Genomic DNA, 19,851 nt, shown 5'->3' on the forward strand with positions numbered 1-19,851 from the left:
TTGTTTTGGGTACTCCATTTTGACCTTTGTTAGGAGTTTATCCCCATCTTTGTTTCTATTTCAGTTTCTTCTTTTCTTTTTGGGGTTGAGTTATCTCGCCTTGTATATAGCTACTTTTACCTCAGCTTATGTATATGTCAGTTCTTACTGTCCTTTTTGTGGGTGTAAGGAGGAATGGAACAAATCTTACTTATGTATATGTATCACAACCATTTCCCGTATCTCTATGCTTTCCCTTTCTTTTTATAATTGTACATTATCTACAGCACTCTGATCTTACTTGAGGTAATGTTATGGATGTGTGTGTCCGTGAATGTATTAATTGCTTCTACATCAGTGGGATTTGGCGGATTACCGTTATGCAATCCGGGTCACCTACCTAATCCTCCCAGGGGGTGGTTTGGGGTGTGACAAGTGGTCTGAAACTGAGGTTTGTTTGAAAAGAGGATTGAGATCCATCAAATTAATTCATCTCTTGAGGTGACTATAATATAACATACAAACAATCACCAAAGTGCAGTAAAAATGTTTAAAATTAAATATTAAAAAATTAATTGAGACCCATCAATTAGTAAAGTAGATGGTGTAGGGCTTTTCTTTCTTTTTCCCTGTGTTTCCAAACAACTTTTCAGTCATTTTGTAGTATTTTTACCATTTTTCTGTTTGTTCTCTTTCTTTTTATGCCTTTTAGCATTAAACAGATTAGGCTCCTTAGCTAACTCAGTTTGGTGTGGGTAGCCTTGGCAAGATTGTCTAATTATTTAAACAAGTCAGTAGCAGCATTGCTCACCAAGTCATATCCATCTACTGAATTGGATGCTTCTGATGCAAGCTTTACCAGTTTATGGCATAGCAATGTATAACACTGTGTAGAAACCAAATTAACATGTTCCACAACCTCTTTTTCCTTGCTATCTTCAATCACCATGTTTTTCGCTACACATGTCCATTTACTCAAAACATATGCTTTAGGAATTGACTTGATATCTAATAATTGTAAAACTTTCAAAGCATGACAACATAGAATGCCAAATGTCTCAAACTTTCTACAGCTACACTGAACCACAAAGTCAGATGGATTACACTCAACTTTAAATTCAATCTCCTGCTCATCTATACCAACACCATACTCATGCAAGCTAGAACTTTAATTCTTCCACTTTATGTAATAATCACCAACACATGAAAACTCATCTTGAAAAAAGTCAAAGATTGTTGGAGTTTACACTTCTTTTGCATGTTTAATAATTTTTGTACGGAGAAACATATTCTTTGGGAGCTTATTTATTGCATCAAAGTCAGCCTTCAATTCATTAGCACGCTTATCATTGACTACCCTTTTAAAATACTTAAAAATCTGTACAATATCTAAAGTAGATTTTGTATAGTCCTTCAAGTCAGCATATAAACTTTCACTCAGTTGTGTACTCTGCATACCTCCTGTAAATGTATTATTCATATAAGATCTAGCCCACTTCTCTTTAAGTCCATACATACGATTTAACCATGAATTATTTTCAACCCTATACTTAGTCCGTAATTCTTCCCATGCAGACTCAAATTGTACTTCCTCAACATACTGATATGCACATTTTTTGAGATCTGATAGAAAGCTTGATCCGTTCTTCATTAAGTTACCTAGATGTTTAATCGCATTTCGCATTAAATGCTAAGTGCACAAACCATGCCATGTCCCATGAAACACTTCTAAAATTGCCTTTACCATTGCAACATCTTGATCTGTAAAAATGGTTACAGGCTTCTTTTGCTCATGACTTTTCAAGAATGCCTTAAACAATCATTTGAATGATTCTGCCGTCTCATCGTATAAAAGAGCTACCCCAAATACAACGACTCCTCTACGATGGTTAAATCCAGTAAAAATGCCAAACGACCTATTTTCCTTGTTTGTGCAAAATGTGGTATCGAAGGTAACAACATCACCAAACAAAGCATAATCTATTATCATTCTCGCATCGGTCCAAAAAATATTTGTTATAAGCACATCCATATTCAACTGCACAATGTAGCTAAAAGAAGGGTTTAGCCTAGATTATTTTGTAAAATACTGTAACAAACTACTCACTTCACCATAACATTTGTCATACCCCTATCCCAAGCTTATGCCATAAGCACAATCAAGGGGGTGATTAGGATGACACGCATCACCCCAATACCTACCAGGATCAACGACATAGTGTCCCAGCGCATGGTCACCACCCAAGGGCCCACCCAAATACATGCATTTGAGCAAAAGGAATAAATATTTTCAATCATTGTCAGAGCTATAAAGAGCGGAAGCAGTAATTACATAAGCAGTTACAGTATGTTCAGCTGTCTAGATGATAATATAATAGTTAATGTTGGCACCAACTGACCATGACATAACTACTCAAAATAATAGTAAGTTATTACAGAAAGTGTTTATAACGGGCACAGTGCCCCAAAAGAATCAAAAGATAGGGGAAGTCCCTAAGTAACATTAGTGCCCATAAGCACAATCATCATAGGGGCAACCATCGTCGTGTTCCTCTGACATGTATCTAGGCTCCTCTGTACCAATACCATCATACTCCATCGGCTGTACATCTAGGCCGGTCAAATATCCATCACCTGCATCAAAATCTAAAAGTTGTGTACACAGGGGGTTAGCTCCACTAAGCCAGTGAGAGGAAAGGGGAGTGCACATACATACAATCACACATAGTCCAAGATGTATGAAATGTTAAACATACATTTTTCTACCTAACAAACAGTCTAAGTCGTGGTATGTGCTATTGTGATAACTCGGGAGACACTGAGGGTCACTTATCTTATCCCCCTAGTGAAACCTCAATTATCACAAGGGACCTGCACCGGTAGAAGCCATGGGCCACCCAGTGGCAGACCCTATATAGCCATTACTACCCCTGACCTGGCCTCTCCCACCTCCACAGACATCAGGTGCTCCGACTATCCAACACGTAAATCTCTGTTGACAAGGGTCGTAGCACAAGGGAGTGTAAATCCTAACCATAGATATACTACATGCAGTTTTATTGTCCCGAGAGGTATTCCGGGTGCATCAACGTCCATGCGATCTAGCACCCGGGTACCAGCACGGCACGGTGCATACAGACCAGGATGGTAAGCAATGATTGTAATCATAAGAACTATGGGGTTCCGACACCGGCATACCCTGCATCATGACCCAATATAACAATGTAAAGCATCATATCCACATTGTATCCATTCATATCCAACATGGTTTTATATGCAACTGCAACATGGCAAGAATGAATGCACGCACATAAACCATTCTATAATCCATATGATTTTATATATATATGTATATGTCAAACCCAAACGTCACCCAAAACCCACTCACTGTTCATTTTCTTGCGATTCGGTGAGGTTTGCTCTAGCGTACGCACTCCCGTACAGATTTTGAAGTCTGAGAACGTGTGGAAGTAGTGTTAGAAGTATATAGGTGGGTCCCACAAAGGGTCCCAACAGTTTAAAGAAGTTTGGGCCAAGACAGCTGGAGCAAATGAAGGAACGGAGTCAGCCAGGTGAGTCCGATCGTGGATCCGTTCAGGCCATACCCAGAAAATATATGAAATGGACTCACGGGCGGACACGGAACATGGATCCACTCGTGCATCCGTCCAAAACCTGAGATGCACCCGAGAGCAACCTAAGCTATGGGCGGATTCACCTAGGTGGGTCCGATCGTGGCTCCGCCCAGATTAAACAGTCGGGTTAGGTTGAACGGACTAACGGGCGGATACACAATAGTGAGTCCGGTCGTTCATCCGCTACCATTCCTTTGGAAGTTGCAAAGATTATCACCTCCAGCCCTTCATTCATGGATCCATAGAGGTCCTAGGGTTGGGGAGGTGAGCTCAAACCTTCGTTGGAGGTCCAATACACATGGTCCTTCAATAAGGTAAGGGGATTTAAGGGATTTGGGTCCATCTCCAAGGTTCTTCCCAAACCTAAACTAATTTTCAAATGCTTGAACAGCATTAGGGTCATTCAAGCCATGAATGCATTAAGGAAAGGGAATGTGAGTCTTAAAGGAGCATGAACTAGGGTTTATTGGGTTTTCATGAGAACCCCCAAGCTTGGAATCGATCCCAAGGGGATCTCCAAGCTCAGAAATGGAAAAGAGAGGGAGGTAAGTGAGGTCATTTACCTCAAGGTTGGATATAGAGATGATCCTCCACCTCCACAGCCCCTCCAAGCTCTCCACCACCAAAGTCTTGAATGCTCCAAGTCTCCAAAGTTTTGGGTAGGTAGATGAAGTAATGAGGCTTAAAGACTAAGTCTTAGTCTTATACCAAGTCCCACTTAGGGCCTGTTTGGCTTGGACACAATGAGTCAAAACTCATTCAAGAGGTCTACCAAGCTAATGGGTCCACTCAAATGGTAAGCCCATAAGTCAAGGGGATCAAGGATGAGACCTACCTCGTCCAAAAGACTATAAAGAGTGCTCGGGGCATGGGGTATGGGTCCCACATAAGGGAAACACACAAAGTCCAAAAATAGCATGGGCGGACTAATGGGTGGATTCAGTCTTGGTGAGTCCGCTAGTGCGTCTGTTGCTACTGTAAAGGCAGAAACCTAAGGACATTGATCAGGCTTTGGCCCATACTCCAAGGTCAACTAGGGGAGGGTACAGTAATGTTCACAAGGTCAGTATCTTACCCCTCGACCGTCAAGACATGTCCTTCGTGATCCCGAATAGTTTCCCAATCGCAATACTAAGCTCATCGCCAAAGGAGGTGTCTAGCTGTGGGGACACAGGGAACGCCTTCCGGTACTCCTCGCTTTGTGGACTCGTGCTAGGAGGATGATCGACGAAATCACCATCGATAAACCTTCCCCACTGTCGGTTAAGGAACCTCTCCTCCACAGGCAAGCCCGTGAACTGGTCAATGATCTTGTGGCTAGGTTTGACCACAAGTGAAAATAACTCGCCAGCATACACGACAGTAGAATCTACACATCACAGGAGAGACGTGGATGTAACAACATTAGTCACGCTGACGTTTAAATCAAAGATAATTATGATGATTTATTGGTGTATAACCAAGGGTCTGTCTCCCACCTGCTTGTTTACACATGTACTCAAATGCGGCCTTAGGTCTGATTCCAGAATGATTGTGAAAGTCAATTCCATGCCCATATATTTCCGAAACATTTCGTTGTGACCGCATCATGTGCGTGGTAGATGGTAGATGGTAGATGGTAGATGAAGCTCGTGATGATGGCCTTCAACAAAATCATGGCATTGGTATTTTTCATTTTCCAAAAGCGTTATGTCCATGAGAGCAGGACAATCTATTTTCGTCTCCGCTCGAGGGCAATTAGTATCAATATCACGCTTGTCTTATTTCTTAATATCATGTTTATTACATGCAAATCTCCTCGAAGTTATCTTAGTCTTATCTTTTTTGCTCTTATTTCCAAATTCTTTCCTGACACTAAAACCCAATCTGCCCCCTTAACTGTTATAAAATTCATAAGCTTCACTCTCTAAATTAAAATGCATGCCGATTTGAGGCTTATTCTCATCTAGTGTAACCATCCATATCCCTACACAGTCTCTCAAATCAATCACTAAACAGTGACAACACATTTAGCTTTTCAAAAAAAATTAAGCATAGCAAGTATAAATTAATCTTACATGATAGTGCTAATGAAAACAGCCCCCCCCCCCCCCCCCCAAAAAAAAAAGAACTATAAAGAACAGAGTTTTTAGTTTAATTCTTGATGTGATAGTTGTGGTATAGAATGATTAAAAAAAAAAAAAACCAGATATAGCTTTATGTAACAATTAACCAAACAAACAGAGAATTCTGCATTAAATGAATCAATGAAATTTTTACAGATGATGTTGTATCAATTCTTAGCCAAGCCAGCTATATAAATGAATAAATTGTCCCTGTTTAGTATCTTTCTAGATATCCAAAAAAAAAAAAAAAAAAAAAAAAAAAAAAAGGCCAAGAAAAGATACAAGTGTTGGACAAGTGTGTGTCCATCAAACCCGGTGCGGTCTGGTTCAACCCGATTCACCTTTGTATTGAACATTTATATATTTTAGTTTAATATTGTCACATGCGATATAAACTTTTTGAGCATTATGTGTCTGTAAGTTATACTTAAAATGGTAGTCAAGACTAGGGTTTGGGCTGGGCACCCTTATCATATGGTCGTCGCATTGGGTATGCCTAGACATGTGATGTCAGGGTACGAATGCGAGTGCTCATATGTTTGATGTGTGCATTGGCAAAGAATCTACTTTGTCGATTCCCTCATGTATTATTGCCAGATGTAGGAAGGGATAGACATGTGTCATCGACACCCTGTACCTGAGGGAACCTTGTCACTGCAAAGTGTGATCGCATTCTTTGGTTCATCAATGACTGAGACTCAAGCGAGTCAAAGCCGGTGTTCTGGGAATGCATGAACACTTTGTGAGTGAAGGAGTTATCCAACATGGTCACCACTGCCCGATTGGGGAACACCAAGATAGAGACTATCTGTGCATGGTCGGATCAGAATCTGGATCAAGTACCATTTTGGAAATGGTTTTGCAAAATTTATTTTACATAAAATTATACATTATTTATAGTTATTTCATATAAAGTGTTTTATCAAGTTTTGCGGGACCCAGTCAGATGCACAGACGCTCTTATATGGATATGTACTATGGATTGGGGTTTGGCAGTACATGTGTACATGCCCTAGATTCCATAATGATGGTGTTGATTAGTGGGGGGGTTGTATATGATAAATTGTTATAATATAGGGAGTTATTTAGAATTTGCTAATTTAATTGGCTCTTTATTTAATTAATGGATTTGGGGCTAATTGTAATTATCCATTAATAATTAAATAAAGAATCTAATTAATACTTTCCCTATTAGATTCTGCTTCTTCACCTGTGTAGCACTTTGAGTTTAAACAGAACTGCCAGACTGAGAGAGAGAGAGTCAGACTCTCACTAGGGCTCTATTAAATCTATCTAGGATTTAATTAAACCCTATTATTATAAATAGGGGACCATAAAATGCAGAAGAGTGTAGCTCTCCACGTTTTTGGAGTAGACACTCTCTCTCCTACGTTTTTGGTTTCTCTCTCTCTCCCTCTTGTGATCTCTCTTATTCTTCTTGTTTCTCTCACCTGTGTTTGAGAGTTAGGGTTTGTGAAACCCTAGATCTGTGCTGAGGAGTTTGAGGGCATCTGGGATTGACGTGTAGAACCTGGTAGCACCATTGGAGGTTCAAATCTGTTTGCTTGGAGCGCTCATTGGAGGAAGAACCACTATCTATTGGAGGAGCAACACTTAAGGCTCACCAGGTTAGCAGTTCTTTATTAATTCATTCTGTTCATTAATTATTAATATTTATGGGATGCGAAAGAAACTCGAATCGATTAATTTTCGCTGCGCATTCGAGTATGGGATGGATCCCTCTTGCCATGTGATGGACTAGAGACGAATTTCTCCATCCCTATTGTGATAATTAATTTTATGGAATGCAATAGGGAAGGAGAAACCCTAATAGGGATGCACCAAGGTTCCCATGGGCGACCATAGGAAACCCTAAAATTAAAATGGGGCACCCATGGGACACCATGGGCTAACCCAGGGCTTGTAAAACCCTAAAGATAAATATCTTGGTCTCTCTAGGGAACCATGGTTTGATCCCTGGACCATTGTTTGGCCAACAGTGTGGTATCAGAGCCACCTTGCCCACCCATGAATATTAGATAATTAATAGTTTAATATGATTATCATGAGTGGGATGCAAGTTGGCACATGGGTAGTTAGAATATGGTTGTTGTAACAACCTTCCCATGTGCACATGGGTAGTTACAAGGTTGTTAGTGTAACAACCTACCCATGTGATGATGGATTTGGTTTGTTTTATTTATTCCAATTATTGAAGCATGTATCCAATTAAGGAGTGATTATTAATTTTATTAATTTAAAATTTTTTAATCATGTTTACATGTGGGGGGGGGGGAGCACATGCTGCCAAGCCTCTGCGCACGCCCTCCCCCTATTGCCTGCCTATGTGCGCATTCCCTTTGCGGGCTGCTACCTGCGGGCAGCAAGCCTACGGGCTGCAGCTTACAGGCTGCTATCCGTGGGTAGCAAGCCTGCGGGCTTGGCCATGGGCTGCTGCCCGTGGGCCTTGGGCTTGCGAGCTGCTCAGGGAGTACCTGCAGCCTGCGCAAGTGGGCTGCATGCACCCCCCTTGTTTTCCCTCCAGTTTAATTAAAAAAAAAAAAGGGAAATTATTTTTCAAAACAGAATTTTATTATTATTATTATTAATTTTTTTTTTTTGGAGGATGATGATGGGTGAAGAGATTCCATCTTTACCCACTTGCAATTAAAATGCGATTTTAATTTAATGGGCTTGGATACATGTTATCACATGCGATGTGGTGGTTCAATAATTGAAGGAATCCATGTTTTAATTTTTGGTTTACTTGCTTTAATGCCCATGCATGAAATTATATTATGATGTGATTATGGGAATGGCATTCTAATAAATGGATGGATTGTTTATGTATGTGATACATGGGGTTATGGGTGGATGTGATGCTTCTCTCTCTTTCTCTCTCTCCCCCTTTCTTTTTTATAAACAAATGTACTCCACCCCATGGGCAGCCCAAATGGTGGGTTGGTTTCTCCATGCGGGGTTTCTTTATTATTATGGAAAGGAAAGTGTATAGAATTTTTTTAGGTTTCCATTGTAATTTTAGAGGAGTTAGGACTCCCAGGGCATGTAGATGGTGATCCACATGTGAAGCTCAAAGCTTATGGAGATGCAAGTCACCTACTTTGAAGACGTGATCGGGCGGAGGAGATGATCGAGGCATGGCATCTATGGCATGATAAATGCACCCAAAGTTATTAGTTTTATTTTTATTGGGAAGGTTCTTTAATTACTTCTGATAAAAATGCCGCCATCCCATAATCACTTTTAATTAATGTTGATTAATTATGTTGTTTAAATCTATCCATGTATGTGAGAGTTAATTAATCTCTCTTTATTCACAATACATGTATGATATGGACTAGTCTTAATCGGTAGATGTGTCCATGGCCTCCTATTGAAGATAAATGTAGAAAGTGTGTGACATGACCCCGCATAAGCCGACAGGACATTGCCAAGACCTCTGTCACACATTTATCTATATTTATCTCTATCTAGATACGTTCGGGTATGGATAGTGAGAGGGCACTGCGACAGTGGGTCATCTTTCATGATTTCATGATTCTAACTAATGCAATAGGTAAGTACATGACTTGGGTGTATGTCAGCCGATAGGATCTGGACATGACACCCAGGTGGCTGAAAATATTGGAAGCCTATGAGGCGGACAGCTTAGTCCACACTACCATGGTGTGTATAATGACTCCCGACAGGGTAAGTTATGCATGCAAGGGTTGTAGGTATCCAATTCATCTTTTGGGTTATGAGGGAAACCCAAATCATGAAAGACCATTGATGTGTGTGTGCTCAATTTATTATTTTCAATGGTTATTAATTAGCATGTGGTTATTTACTTGTGCATGTGTAGATTAATATACGATGGTTGCCGTTAATTCCAACCTGTTAACACTCATTAGCGAATACAAACTTAATGGTACAAACTATGTCGATTGGTACCAGAGCATTAAGTTGCTCCTGACTGCTGAAGGACTATACACAGTTCTAGATGAACAAGTTCCTCCTCAACCCGACCCGAACGATTTTGAGGCAAATGAAGAGATGCAAGAGTTTCTCATGAGGGATTCCAAGGCATCACTCTATATCCTAGGATTGTTGGAAAAGTCAGTTGTAGACTCAGTTAAGGATATACGCACTGTTGGGGGTAAAATTGATAAGCTTGCTGAATTATTCAACAGGCAGTTGACACACGCACATTCTGATGCGGTGAGTCAAATCCATAACTCCAAGATGTCCCAGGGGACTCTAGTGATGGATTATGTAATGAAAATAATCAATCTGTTTGAAAAACTAGAATCCATGGGGACTGATTTCAGCCTGCGATACAAGACTGATGTGATCTTAGCGTCACTCACTTCTGCCTACGCACCTTTTAGGATGTCCTACAAGATGTCCGAGAAGGAGATGGAGCTCACCGAGCTTGCTAATGCACTGGTAGAGGCTGAAGCATCCTTGAAAAAGGACAAGGCTGAGGTCAATGCAACTAAGATAAAGCCTTCTTCAAATGGGCAGAAGAAGAAAAAGGGAAGTAAGGGTAAGACCCTGAAAGCCAAGTGTGGGAAGTCTGGCAATAAAGGCAAAGGCAAGTGCTTCTATTGCAAGAAGGAGGGTCACTGAAAAAGAAACTGTCGTGCTTACCTGGCAACTTTGAAAGACAAGAAGCCGGATGAAATAGAGGCTGGCTAAAGAAGGTACATGTGATGTTCACGTTCTTTATGAGTCGAATTTGTCTTTTGAACCGACCAATTCTTGGTTGGTAGATAGTGGATCCACTGTTCACATTTACAATGATTTGCAGGGGTTCAAGGAGACAAGGAACCTGGAAAGAAATGAAATGCGTCTTCGGATGGGCACTGGAGCTGAGACCATGACGTTGGCTATGGGAACTTTTATTTTAAATTTTAGTTCTGCTAGTTTAGTTTTAAAGGATTGCTATTGTGTACCCTCTTTCAAGAGGAAGATAATTTTAGTTTCAAAACTTGTTTTGGACGGATATAGTTTTTCCTTTAATTCTAAATTGATTATTCGTTTTAATAATTCCTTTATGGCATCCGGATATATGCAAAGTGGTTTGTATTTTCTAGATTGCCCTATTAGAACGAATGTTGTTTCAAATGTTGATTTGAAACGAAAAGCAGCTCCAATGAACTCAACATATCTGTGGCATCTAAGATTGGGTCACATAAATGTGGATCGAATCAGTAGATTGGTGAGGGATGGGCCCTTAGAGAGTCTGAGGGTGGAACCATTCCCCACTTGTGAGTCATGCCTTTAGGGCAAAATGACCAAGAAACCCTTTAGCAATAAAGGTGCTAGAGCCACAGATCTGTTGGAGTTGATACACACTGACGTGTGTGGACCCATAAACATACAAGCAAGATATGGGTATGAGTACTTTATCACGTTCACCGATGATTACTCTAGATATGGTTACATATACTTGATGCGTAGGAAATCGGAAGCCTTTGATAAATTCAAAGAATTTCAAGCCGAGGTCAAAAGACAGCTCGATAAACGCATCAAGTCCTTACGATCAGATCATGGAGGGGAGTATCTATCGGATGAGTTTAAAGAACATCTCATATCCCAAGGGATAGTTAGTCAGCTAACTAATCCAGGCACACCACAACAAAATGGTGTATCCGAATGACGCAATCGGACCCTATTGGATATGGTCAGGACGATGCTCACTTATAGTGAGCTGCCTCTTTCTTTCCGGGGATACGCTTTGGAGACAACGATATATATCTTGAATAGGATTCCATCTAAGTCTGTAGCCAAGACACCCTTTGAGTTGTGGAAAGGGCGAAAGCCCAATATTCAACACCTTAGGGTATGGGGTTGCATAGCACATGTGCGAAAGCAACAGACAGACAAGTTAGAATCTAGGACTTCGAGATGCTATTTCTTAGGCTACCCCAAAGGCACGATAGGCTATTATTTCTATGACTCAGTTGACCAAAAGGTCATTGTAAGTAAACATGTCACATTTTTGGAGGAAAAAATGATGACCCAGAGGTCCGAACCAGTAGTCATAAAAGAGCTATCAGATGGCTCAGAAACGTCACTTCCAGAAGTGAGACCAACTGACATACCCGCTGAAATACCAACACCTGAGGAACCTCGACGTAGTGGGAGGACTATTAGACCACCCACCAGGCTAACTCTTCTAACCGAAGAGGAAACAGTGGAAGAGTTCCACATGGTATCGGTTGAATCGAATGATAATCCGATGACAAACTCTGAGGCCCTAAAGGATGCTGATGCCACTAGGTGGCTGGAAGCAATGCACTCTGAAATCGATTCGATGCATTCCAACAAGGTCTGGACTCTAGTCGATCCACCACTTGGCGTCAAGCCGATTGGATGTAAATGGATCTTCAAGAGAAAGAAGGGCACAGATGGAAAGGTCGAAAGATTCAAAGCGAGACTGGTAGCAAAGGGCTATACCCAGAAAGAGGGTATAGACTATGAGGAAACCTTTTCACCCGTAGCGATGATGAAATCCATCAGGATTTTATTGGCTATCGCAACACACTTTTGATTATGAGATCTGACAGATGGATGTGCAGACTGCATTTCTAAATGGGTTCCTTCAAGAGGAAATCTACATGGAACAGCCAGAGGGGTTCTCTTCCTTGGAGGAAGAAAGAAAGGTATGCAAATTACAGAGGTCCATTTATGGGCTGAAGCAGGCTTCTAGGAGCTGGAACATCAGGTTTGATCAATCAATCAAATCGTTTGGTTTTGATCAAAATATGGATGAACCATGAGTTTACAAGAAGATCAGTGGGAGGGCAGTATGTTTTCTTGTTTTATACGTAGATGACATATTGCTGATTGGTAACGATGTAGGATTCCTTTCATCAGTAAAATAGTGGTTATCCACAACGTTTTCGATGAAAGACCTTGGTGAAGCTAGCTATATCCTTGGGATCAAACTCGTAAGAGATCGCCAGAAAAGGATGCTAGGCTTGTCACAGGCTACCTATATAGACAAAGTCCTGGCCAGATTTAGTATGGAGAACTCCAAGAGGGGAAGTGTTCCCTTCAGGCATGGAGTCAGTCTTTCCAAATCTCAATGTCCTCAGTCTCAGACGGACATTGAAGAGATGAAGAGGATTCCCTATGCCTCAGCAGTAGGAAGTCTAATGTACGCTATGTTGTGTACAAGGTCGGACGTTTGCTATACAGTAGGTATTATGAGTCGTTACGAGTCTAATGAGTGGAGATGCCATTGTATAGAGGAGTACAAAATTGAAATCTACAGTCAATCCCTATTTTTATGAACACCTTGCTTCATGTGATGCGGCTAATAAGGTGTTTGGGTTAGGAAGTTCCTAACATTTCTGGAGTAGTTCCTGATCTTGTCAAAGGCCCCATTCCCCTATTATATGACAACAGAGGGGCCATTGCACAAGCTAAGGAGCCTAGGGCTCATCAGAGGAACAAGCACGTGCAGCGGAAGTATCACCTCATTAGAGAGATTATCCAGCAGGGTGACGTGAGTATCTCCAAAGTGGACACAACTGAAAATGTGTCTGATGCCATGACAAAGGGTTTTTCACCAGGTGTGTTTGAGAAACACATGGAGGACATGGGTTTAAAATGTATGGGGAATTGGTTTTGATGTACAAGTGGGAGATTATTGGACAAGTGTGTGTCCATCAAACCCGGTTCGGTCCGGTTCAACCCGGTTCACCTTTGTATTGAACATTTATACATTTTAGTTTAATATTGTTACATGCGATATAAACTTTTTGAGCATTATGTGTCCGTAAGTTATACTTAAAATGGTAGTCACGACTAGGGTTTGGGCTGGGCACCCTTATCATATAGTCGTCGCATTGGGTATGCCTAGACATGTGATGTCAGGGTATGAATGCGAGTGCTCACATGTTTGATGTGTGCATTGGCGAAGAATCTACTTTGTCGCTTCCCTCAGGTATTACTGCCAGATGTAGGAAGGGATAGACATATGTCACTAACACCCTGTACCTGAGGGAACCCTGTCACTGCAAAGTGTGATCGCATTCTTTGGTTCATCAATGACTGAGACTCAAGCGAGTCAAAGCCGGTGTTTTGGGAATGCGTGAACACTTTGTGAGTGAAGGAGTTATCCAACACGGTCACCACTGCCCGATTGGGGAACACCAAGATAGAGACTGTCTGTGCATGGTCGGATCAGAATCTGGATCCAGTACCTTTTTGGAAATGGTTTTGCAAAATTTATTTTACATAAAATTATACATTATTTATAGTTATTTCAAATAAAGTGTTTTATCGAGTTTTGCGGGACCCGATCGGATGCACAGACGCTCTTATATGGACATGTACTATGGATTGGGGTTTGGCAGTACATGTGTACATGCCCTAGATTCCATAATGATGGTGTTGATTAATGGGAGGTTGTATATGATAAATTGTTGTCATATAGGGAGTTATTTGAAATTTGCTAATTTAATTGGCTCTTTATTTAATTAATGGATTTGGTGCTAATTGTAATTATCCATTAATAATTAAATAAAGAATCTAATTAATACTTTCCCTATTAGATTCTGCTTCTTCACCAGTGTAGCACTTTGAGTTTAAACAGAACTGCCAGACTGAGAGAGAGAGAGTTAGACTCTCACTAGGGCTCTATTAAATCTATCTAGGATTTAATTAAACCCTATTATTATAAATAGGGGACCATAAAAAGCAGAAGAGTGTAGCTCTCCACATTTTTGGAGCAGACACTCTCTCTCCTACGTTTTTGGTTTCTCTCTCTCCCTCTTGTGATCTCTCTTCTTCTTGCTTGCTTCTCTCACCTGTGTTTGAGAGTTAGGGTTTGTGAAACCCTAGATTTGTGCTGAGGAGTTTGAGGGCATCTGGGATTGGCATGTAGAACCTTGGTAGCACCATTGGAGGTTCAAATCTGTTTGCTTGGAGCCCTCATTGGAGGAAGAACCACTGTCTATTGGAGGAGCAACACTTGAGACTCACTAGGTTAGCAGTTCTTTATTAATTCATTCTGTTCATTGATTATTAATATTTATGGGATGCGAAAGAAACTCGAATCGATTAATTTTCGCTGCGCATTCGAGTATGGGATGGATCCCTCTTGCCATGTGATGGATTAGAGACGAATTTCTCTGTCCCTATTGTGATAATTAATTTTATGGAATGCAATAGAGAAGGAGAAACCCTAATAGGGATGCACCAGGGTTCCCATGGGCGACCATGGGAAACCCTAAAATAAAATGGGGCACCCATGGGATACCATGGGCTAACCCAGGGCGTGCAAAACTCTAAAGATAAATATCTTGGTCTCCCTAGGGAACCATGGTTTGATCCCTGGACCGTTGTTTGGCCAACAACAAGTTGTCAAGTTGAAAAGGTCTATCAGCAACAGTCATCACACTTCTCTGTTTTGCACCGTTCCATTTTTTGTTGGGATAAGCTGGGTCTAGTTGACCCTACCAAGAAAGGAGGATTTATAAAGTGTAACCGATCATCCAGTGGTACCATCATGAGTGATGCTGGTCAAGTTTAACAGAAGAACATCAGATTAAATCATACCACACTATGATAAAAATTAGAAGTGGAAGATCATTAGCTGCTCCATTGGTCTAAGCTCAACAAAGCATATCTGCTGACCTTCAGTATCAGAAAATGGCGATAGCACATCTCCACCAACATACATAAGCAAGCAGGTTATGAGTTATGACCACTTATTCTTTTTGACGTAATAGAGAAAAAGTGGAATAAGCAGTGAACTGCCACTACACTTTTCAAAATGTATTTTTAAGTTCAATGGACTCTTCCTTCCCCTTCCTGGATCCCCACTTCCTCACTCCCTCACTTCTTCGGCTTCAATGGGACCGCTGGTGTATGGATGATAAAGGCTCTGGAAGAGTCAGGTGGGTGGATGGAAAGGACCGCTGTTGGGGACATGGACATAGGCGTCCGGGCTCATCCCTATTAATTTTTTCCTTGTTCGATCAGTGCCAATGTGAACTACCGGAATCTTACGAGGACTAACCAGAGATGAAATCAACTAACACAATCATTTAAATCAACTAACAGGTCGGATTCGCACTCACTGTTCAGTTGGATTTTTCTCAGGCTTCTTCGTCGCCTGAAGTTGCAGAGGGCTGGAGCTCCATCGCATGCTCTAGCATCGCAGACTCCTCTTACCCTTGACGATTCCGGTGCCTTCTCTGGCACAATGGGCGCGACCAGAGTTAGGGTTGAGGGATGTTCGCTGTGAATGAGGGTAATAGGAGAGAGAGGTGGTATTAGATTGGGAAGTTTGAATTTGGTCTAACCATGGGTTAGTGTTATGTTTGGTTACACCAACCCAAGATAGTCTATTGGGTTGGTGTAACCAAGATTAATTATTAATTAAATGGAGGGATTTAATAAAGACCATTAGATTTACTTGATAACAGATTGGGAAATAACAAGAAATAACAGATTGGGAAAGGGAGAGGATAAAAATCCCCTACTGATGGGGTGTCATTCAAAACTTTCACAACCATGAAGGAAGATAAAGATCAACTATCACAAGTGTAAGGTCTTTACAGGAATATACCCCTTCCATTGACTGTTATTTCTATTGCGTTGCTTTTTGTTTCCATCATTGTTGGCCATCACGAAAATCACCATACTCATAAAGTAGGGTTTAAGAAACCTACTTTCTCACACACTCACAAAGGATATTGGAGAACTCTCGGGAATTCAATTATGGGATAGAGAGAGAGTGGGATTGCCAAATAGGCAATCTAATCCTAACAATTAATGGGGGAAGGGAGGTAGCGATAATTTTCCAAATCACATCAAGTCTGCTCAATCAACCCATAATTAAGTCTAGGTTTTTTTTTATAGAAATTATTAAGTCTAAGTTAAAATAACAATTTTAAGTAGTAAGTCTAAGTTAAAATAACAATTTTAAGTGGTTGTGGATCAAATCCCCCCAACTTGCCAAATAGGCAATCTAATCCTAACAATTAGTGGGAGGAGGGAGCAGTGATAGTTTTCCAAATTACATCAAGTCTCCTCAATCAACCCATAATTAAGTCTAGGGTTTGTTTTTTATAGAAATTATTAAGTCTTAAGTTAAAATTCAAATCCCCACAGCTTGCCAAATAGGAAATCTAATCCAAACAATTAGTGAGGGGGTAGTGATAGTTTTCCAAAGTACAGTAAGTCTCCTCAATCAACCCATAATTAAGTCTAGGGTTTTTTTATTTTTTTTGATAGAAATTATTAAATCTTAGTTACAATAATCATTTTAAATTATTGTAGATTAAATCCCAACAATATAGGTAACTCTCACGTTCATACCTAGATAATGTGATGGACCCACTTTGATAAACATGCATGTGCACTAAGGGATGATACATTAAAATTCAAGTTCTAACGTCCTTATCTAGATAATTTAATGGGTCCTCCGATCCTCTTTCATGTACACGGGTACGTTATTAGATGAAACATAAGCAACCATCTCCTTTTAATTTAATTAGTGGACAACTGATGATTTGGCCACACACTAACTATGAGCGCAAAAGGTCAAGGGAGAGAATCCATCTAGATCTAAGACAGGGTACGGAAAGAAGGCTTCAGGTTTCTGCCGAAGTCCAATCAGTCCAATCATCTTGGGAGGTGAGTTTAAAGATGCATAAGTTTTTTTTTCTTTTGCAAATGTAATCGCTCAAACCACACATCAAAACCACACATCAATCCCTAAGTATAGCAAGTAACTCTTCTGCAGTGGCGGTATACATCTGACGGTATAACAGAAGCCAAGTGGTACACATGGCACATGTGGCTTCTGTTGTGTGATGTGCATCGCTGCCCCACCCGTATTGCAGAAGATTTTAATTTCGTAACTCCTTCGTTGTTGATTTGATATGGGTTCAGAAAAACAAAAAAACAAAAAATAGATGAGTTACGTGGGTGAGGCCACGGCCATGGGAAAATATAAAAAAATGATTAGGTTTATTATCGTTTTCCAGCATTGTTTTCATTTTCTGTGGCAGAAATCAATTCTCATTCCGATATTTTGCTCTAGGGAAAAGAAAGGTCACGAGGACAGTGTGAAGGACAAGGGTTTTAATCATTGGTACCACTCTTGCCCTCCTCTTTGAACAATAGTGTAAGGGTAGGGTGTCGTGCATGAATCCCCTCCCCTCGTTAATGAATCTTATACCTTTATTTTAATCTTTCTTCTTCAATGACAATTCTATATGTATACGTTACACACTGTGTACACAAGGCCAGTGAACTCTCTGTTTTAGTTTTTTCATGTTCCTCTCAATTCTTCCTTTTAGTTGTAATTAGTTTGCTAACTTTCTCACTTTGAGTGTGATAAACCCAAAATCACCCTGACCAACCAGGGACTGCCACGTGCCCTAACCCAGGAAGGAGGGCCAGCTCAGGACTAGAACCAAACAGGCGAGCCAACGAGAGACTCGACCCAGATCGAACATGGGCGCGGACACGAACGCGGACCCGGGCTCAGAGCCCGGGCACGGACCACGGACCCGGGGCGGGACTGCAGACCCTGGACGCGGATCGTAGGCACTGGGAGGGAACCACAGGCCCTGGGCGCAGTCATCCCTGGGCACAGTCTACCCTGGGGACGAACCCCTCTGGGTGTGGTCTCCCTCGAACACGGCGACCACCACCTTCAACAAGACATGTCTCACCACAAAGGACTCTAAGCCACAAGCCCGACGTCTCCGGACGATTGATAGCTGGGCGGTGGAGTTTAGTGAGCATGACATCAGATTCCAACCATGGATGGCCATCAGAGGTCAAGCTTTGGCAGACTTCGTCGCCGAATGCACCCTATCTGAGGTCGAACCAGAAGCAGAAGAACCAGAGGAGCAGGATCGAGGATCGTGGGAGATGTTCGTGGATAACTCGAGCAATGCAGCAGGAAGTGGGGCTGGCTTCAAACTCACCAGCCCCGAGAGATTTTGAATCTAGTATGCTCTCCGTTTCACCTTCCAAGCATCCAATAATGAAGCAGAGTACGAAGCACTACTAGCTGGACTCCGGGTAGCCAAGGCCATCCAAGTAACACACCTATCCGTTCGGAGTGATTCCCAGCTTGTAATGAACCAGGTGAATGGAGAGTATGAGGCGAAGGACGAGCGAATGGCGTCATACCTAGCACCCGCCTAAGCGCTGATCAAGGCTTCATGAAGTTCGAGATGGTTCGAGTCCCCAGGATCAGGGATGCCACCGCCAATGCCCTATCAAGGCTAGCCAATGACAAGCTCCGGAACTTGGCCAGTGCAGTCTACATTGAGATCCTACATGAGCCAACATATCAATAGAAACATGTTAATGAGATTGAGGAAGGGCCTAGCTGGATGGACCCTATACTCAACTACCTATAGAACGACGTCTTACCAGAAGATAAGGTCGAGGCAAGGAAGGTAAGGATGAGAGCTGCAAAGTACACCATCCTAGATGGAGTATTATACAAGAGGGGGGCCACAACACTATTGCTTTGGTGCCTAGGACCCAAGGGAGCCCAGTACGCCCTGGCAGAGGTCTATGAGGGGATTTGCGAAAGCTATATGGGGGGACGAGCCCTAGCCTACAAAGTCCTCCGCCAGGGGCTCTACTGGCCACGAATGCAAGAGGAAGCAATATAGTATGCCAAGAAGTGTGAGCAATGTTAGTTGTTCACCCCAGTACCCCATCTACTCGCTACCAAGCTGACATCAATCCTCAATCCCATCCCCTTCGCCATGTGGGGGATGGACATCCTAGGCGATTTCACTGCAGCATCAGGGAACAGGAAGTACCTGGTCGTCGCTATAGACTACTTCACCAAATGGGTCGAGGCTAAGCCACTGGCCAAAATAACAGAGAATGAGATGGAGAAGTTTGTCCGCAACGACATCATTTACAGGTTCGGGGTACCAAAAATCCTAGTCTCAGACAATGGCAAGCAATTCAACAATCCCAAATTCAGAGCATTCTGTCAGAGCTACAACATTGACTATCAGCCTGTCTTGGTAGCATACCCACAGGCCAATGGTCAGGTGGAGGTGACCAATAGAACACTACTAGAAGGGGTAAAGAAAAGGCTAGAAGGAGCCAAGGGGAAGTGGGTT

General features: G+C 41.7%; 1 protein-coding gene across 1 annotated transcript; it reads right to left on the reverse strand.

Annotated features, from left to right (window-relative positions):
• Positions 1 to 757: 757 nt before the first annotated feature.
• LOC122649824 (protein FAR1-RELATED SEQUENCE 1-like) lies at positions 758 to 1,630 on the reverse strand. The gene is made up of 2 exons (XM_043843071.1): positions 1,227 to 1,630; positions 758 to 1,139 (listed from the first exon to the last, which is right to left on the reverse strand). The coding sequence occupies exons 1-2, from the start codon at positions 1,628 to 1,630 to the stop codon at positions 758 to 760; spliced, it is 786 nt and encodes a 261-aa protein (XP_043699006.1).
• Positions 1,631 to 19,851: the final 18,221 nt, after the last annotated feature.

This window comes from Telopea speciosissima, chromosome 1 (genome assembly GCF_018873765.1).
Source record: "Telopea speciosissima isolate NSW1024214 ecotype Mountain lineage chromosome 1, Tspe_v1, whole genome shotgun sequence".
Taxonomy (NCBI): Eukaryota; Viridiplantae; Streptophyta; class Magnoliopsida; order Proteales; family Proteaceae; genus Telopea; species Telopea speciosissima.

Excerpts from the sequence above, each read along its gene's own strand:
- LOC122649824 (XM_043843071.1), bottom strand. The coding sequence starts at position 1,630 with ATGAAGAACGGATCAAGCTTTCTATCAGATCTCAAAAAATGTGCATAT. Across the intron at positions 1,140-1,226 it reads ATTAAACATGCAAAAGAAGT|CTTGCATGAGTATGGTGTTG; the intron begins GTAAACTCCAAC and ends TTAAAGTTCTAG.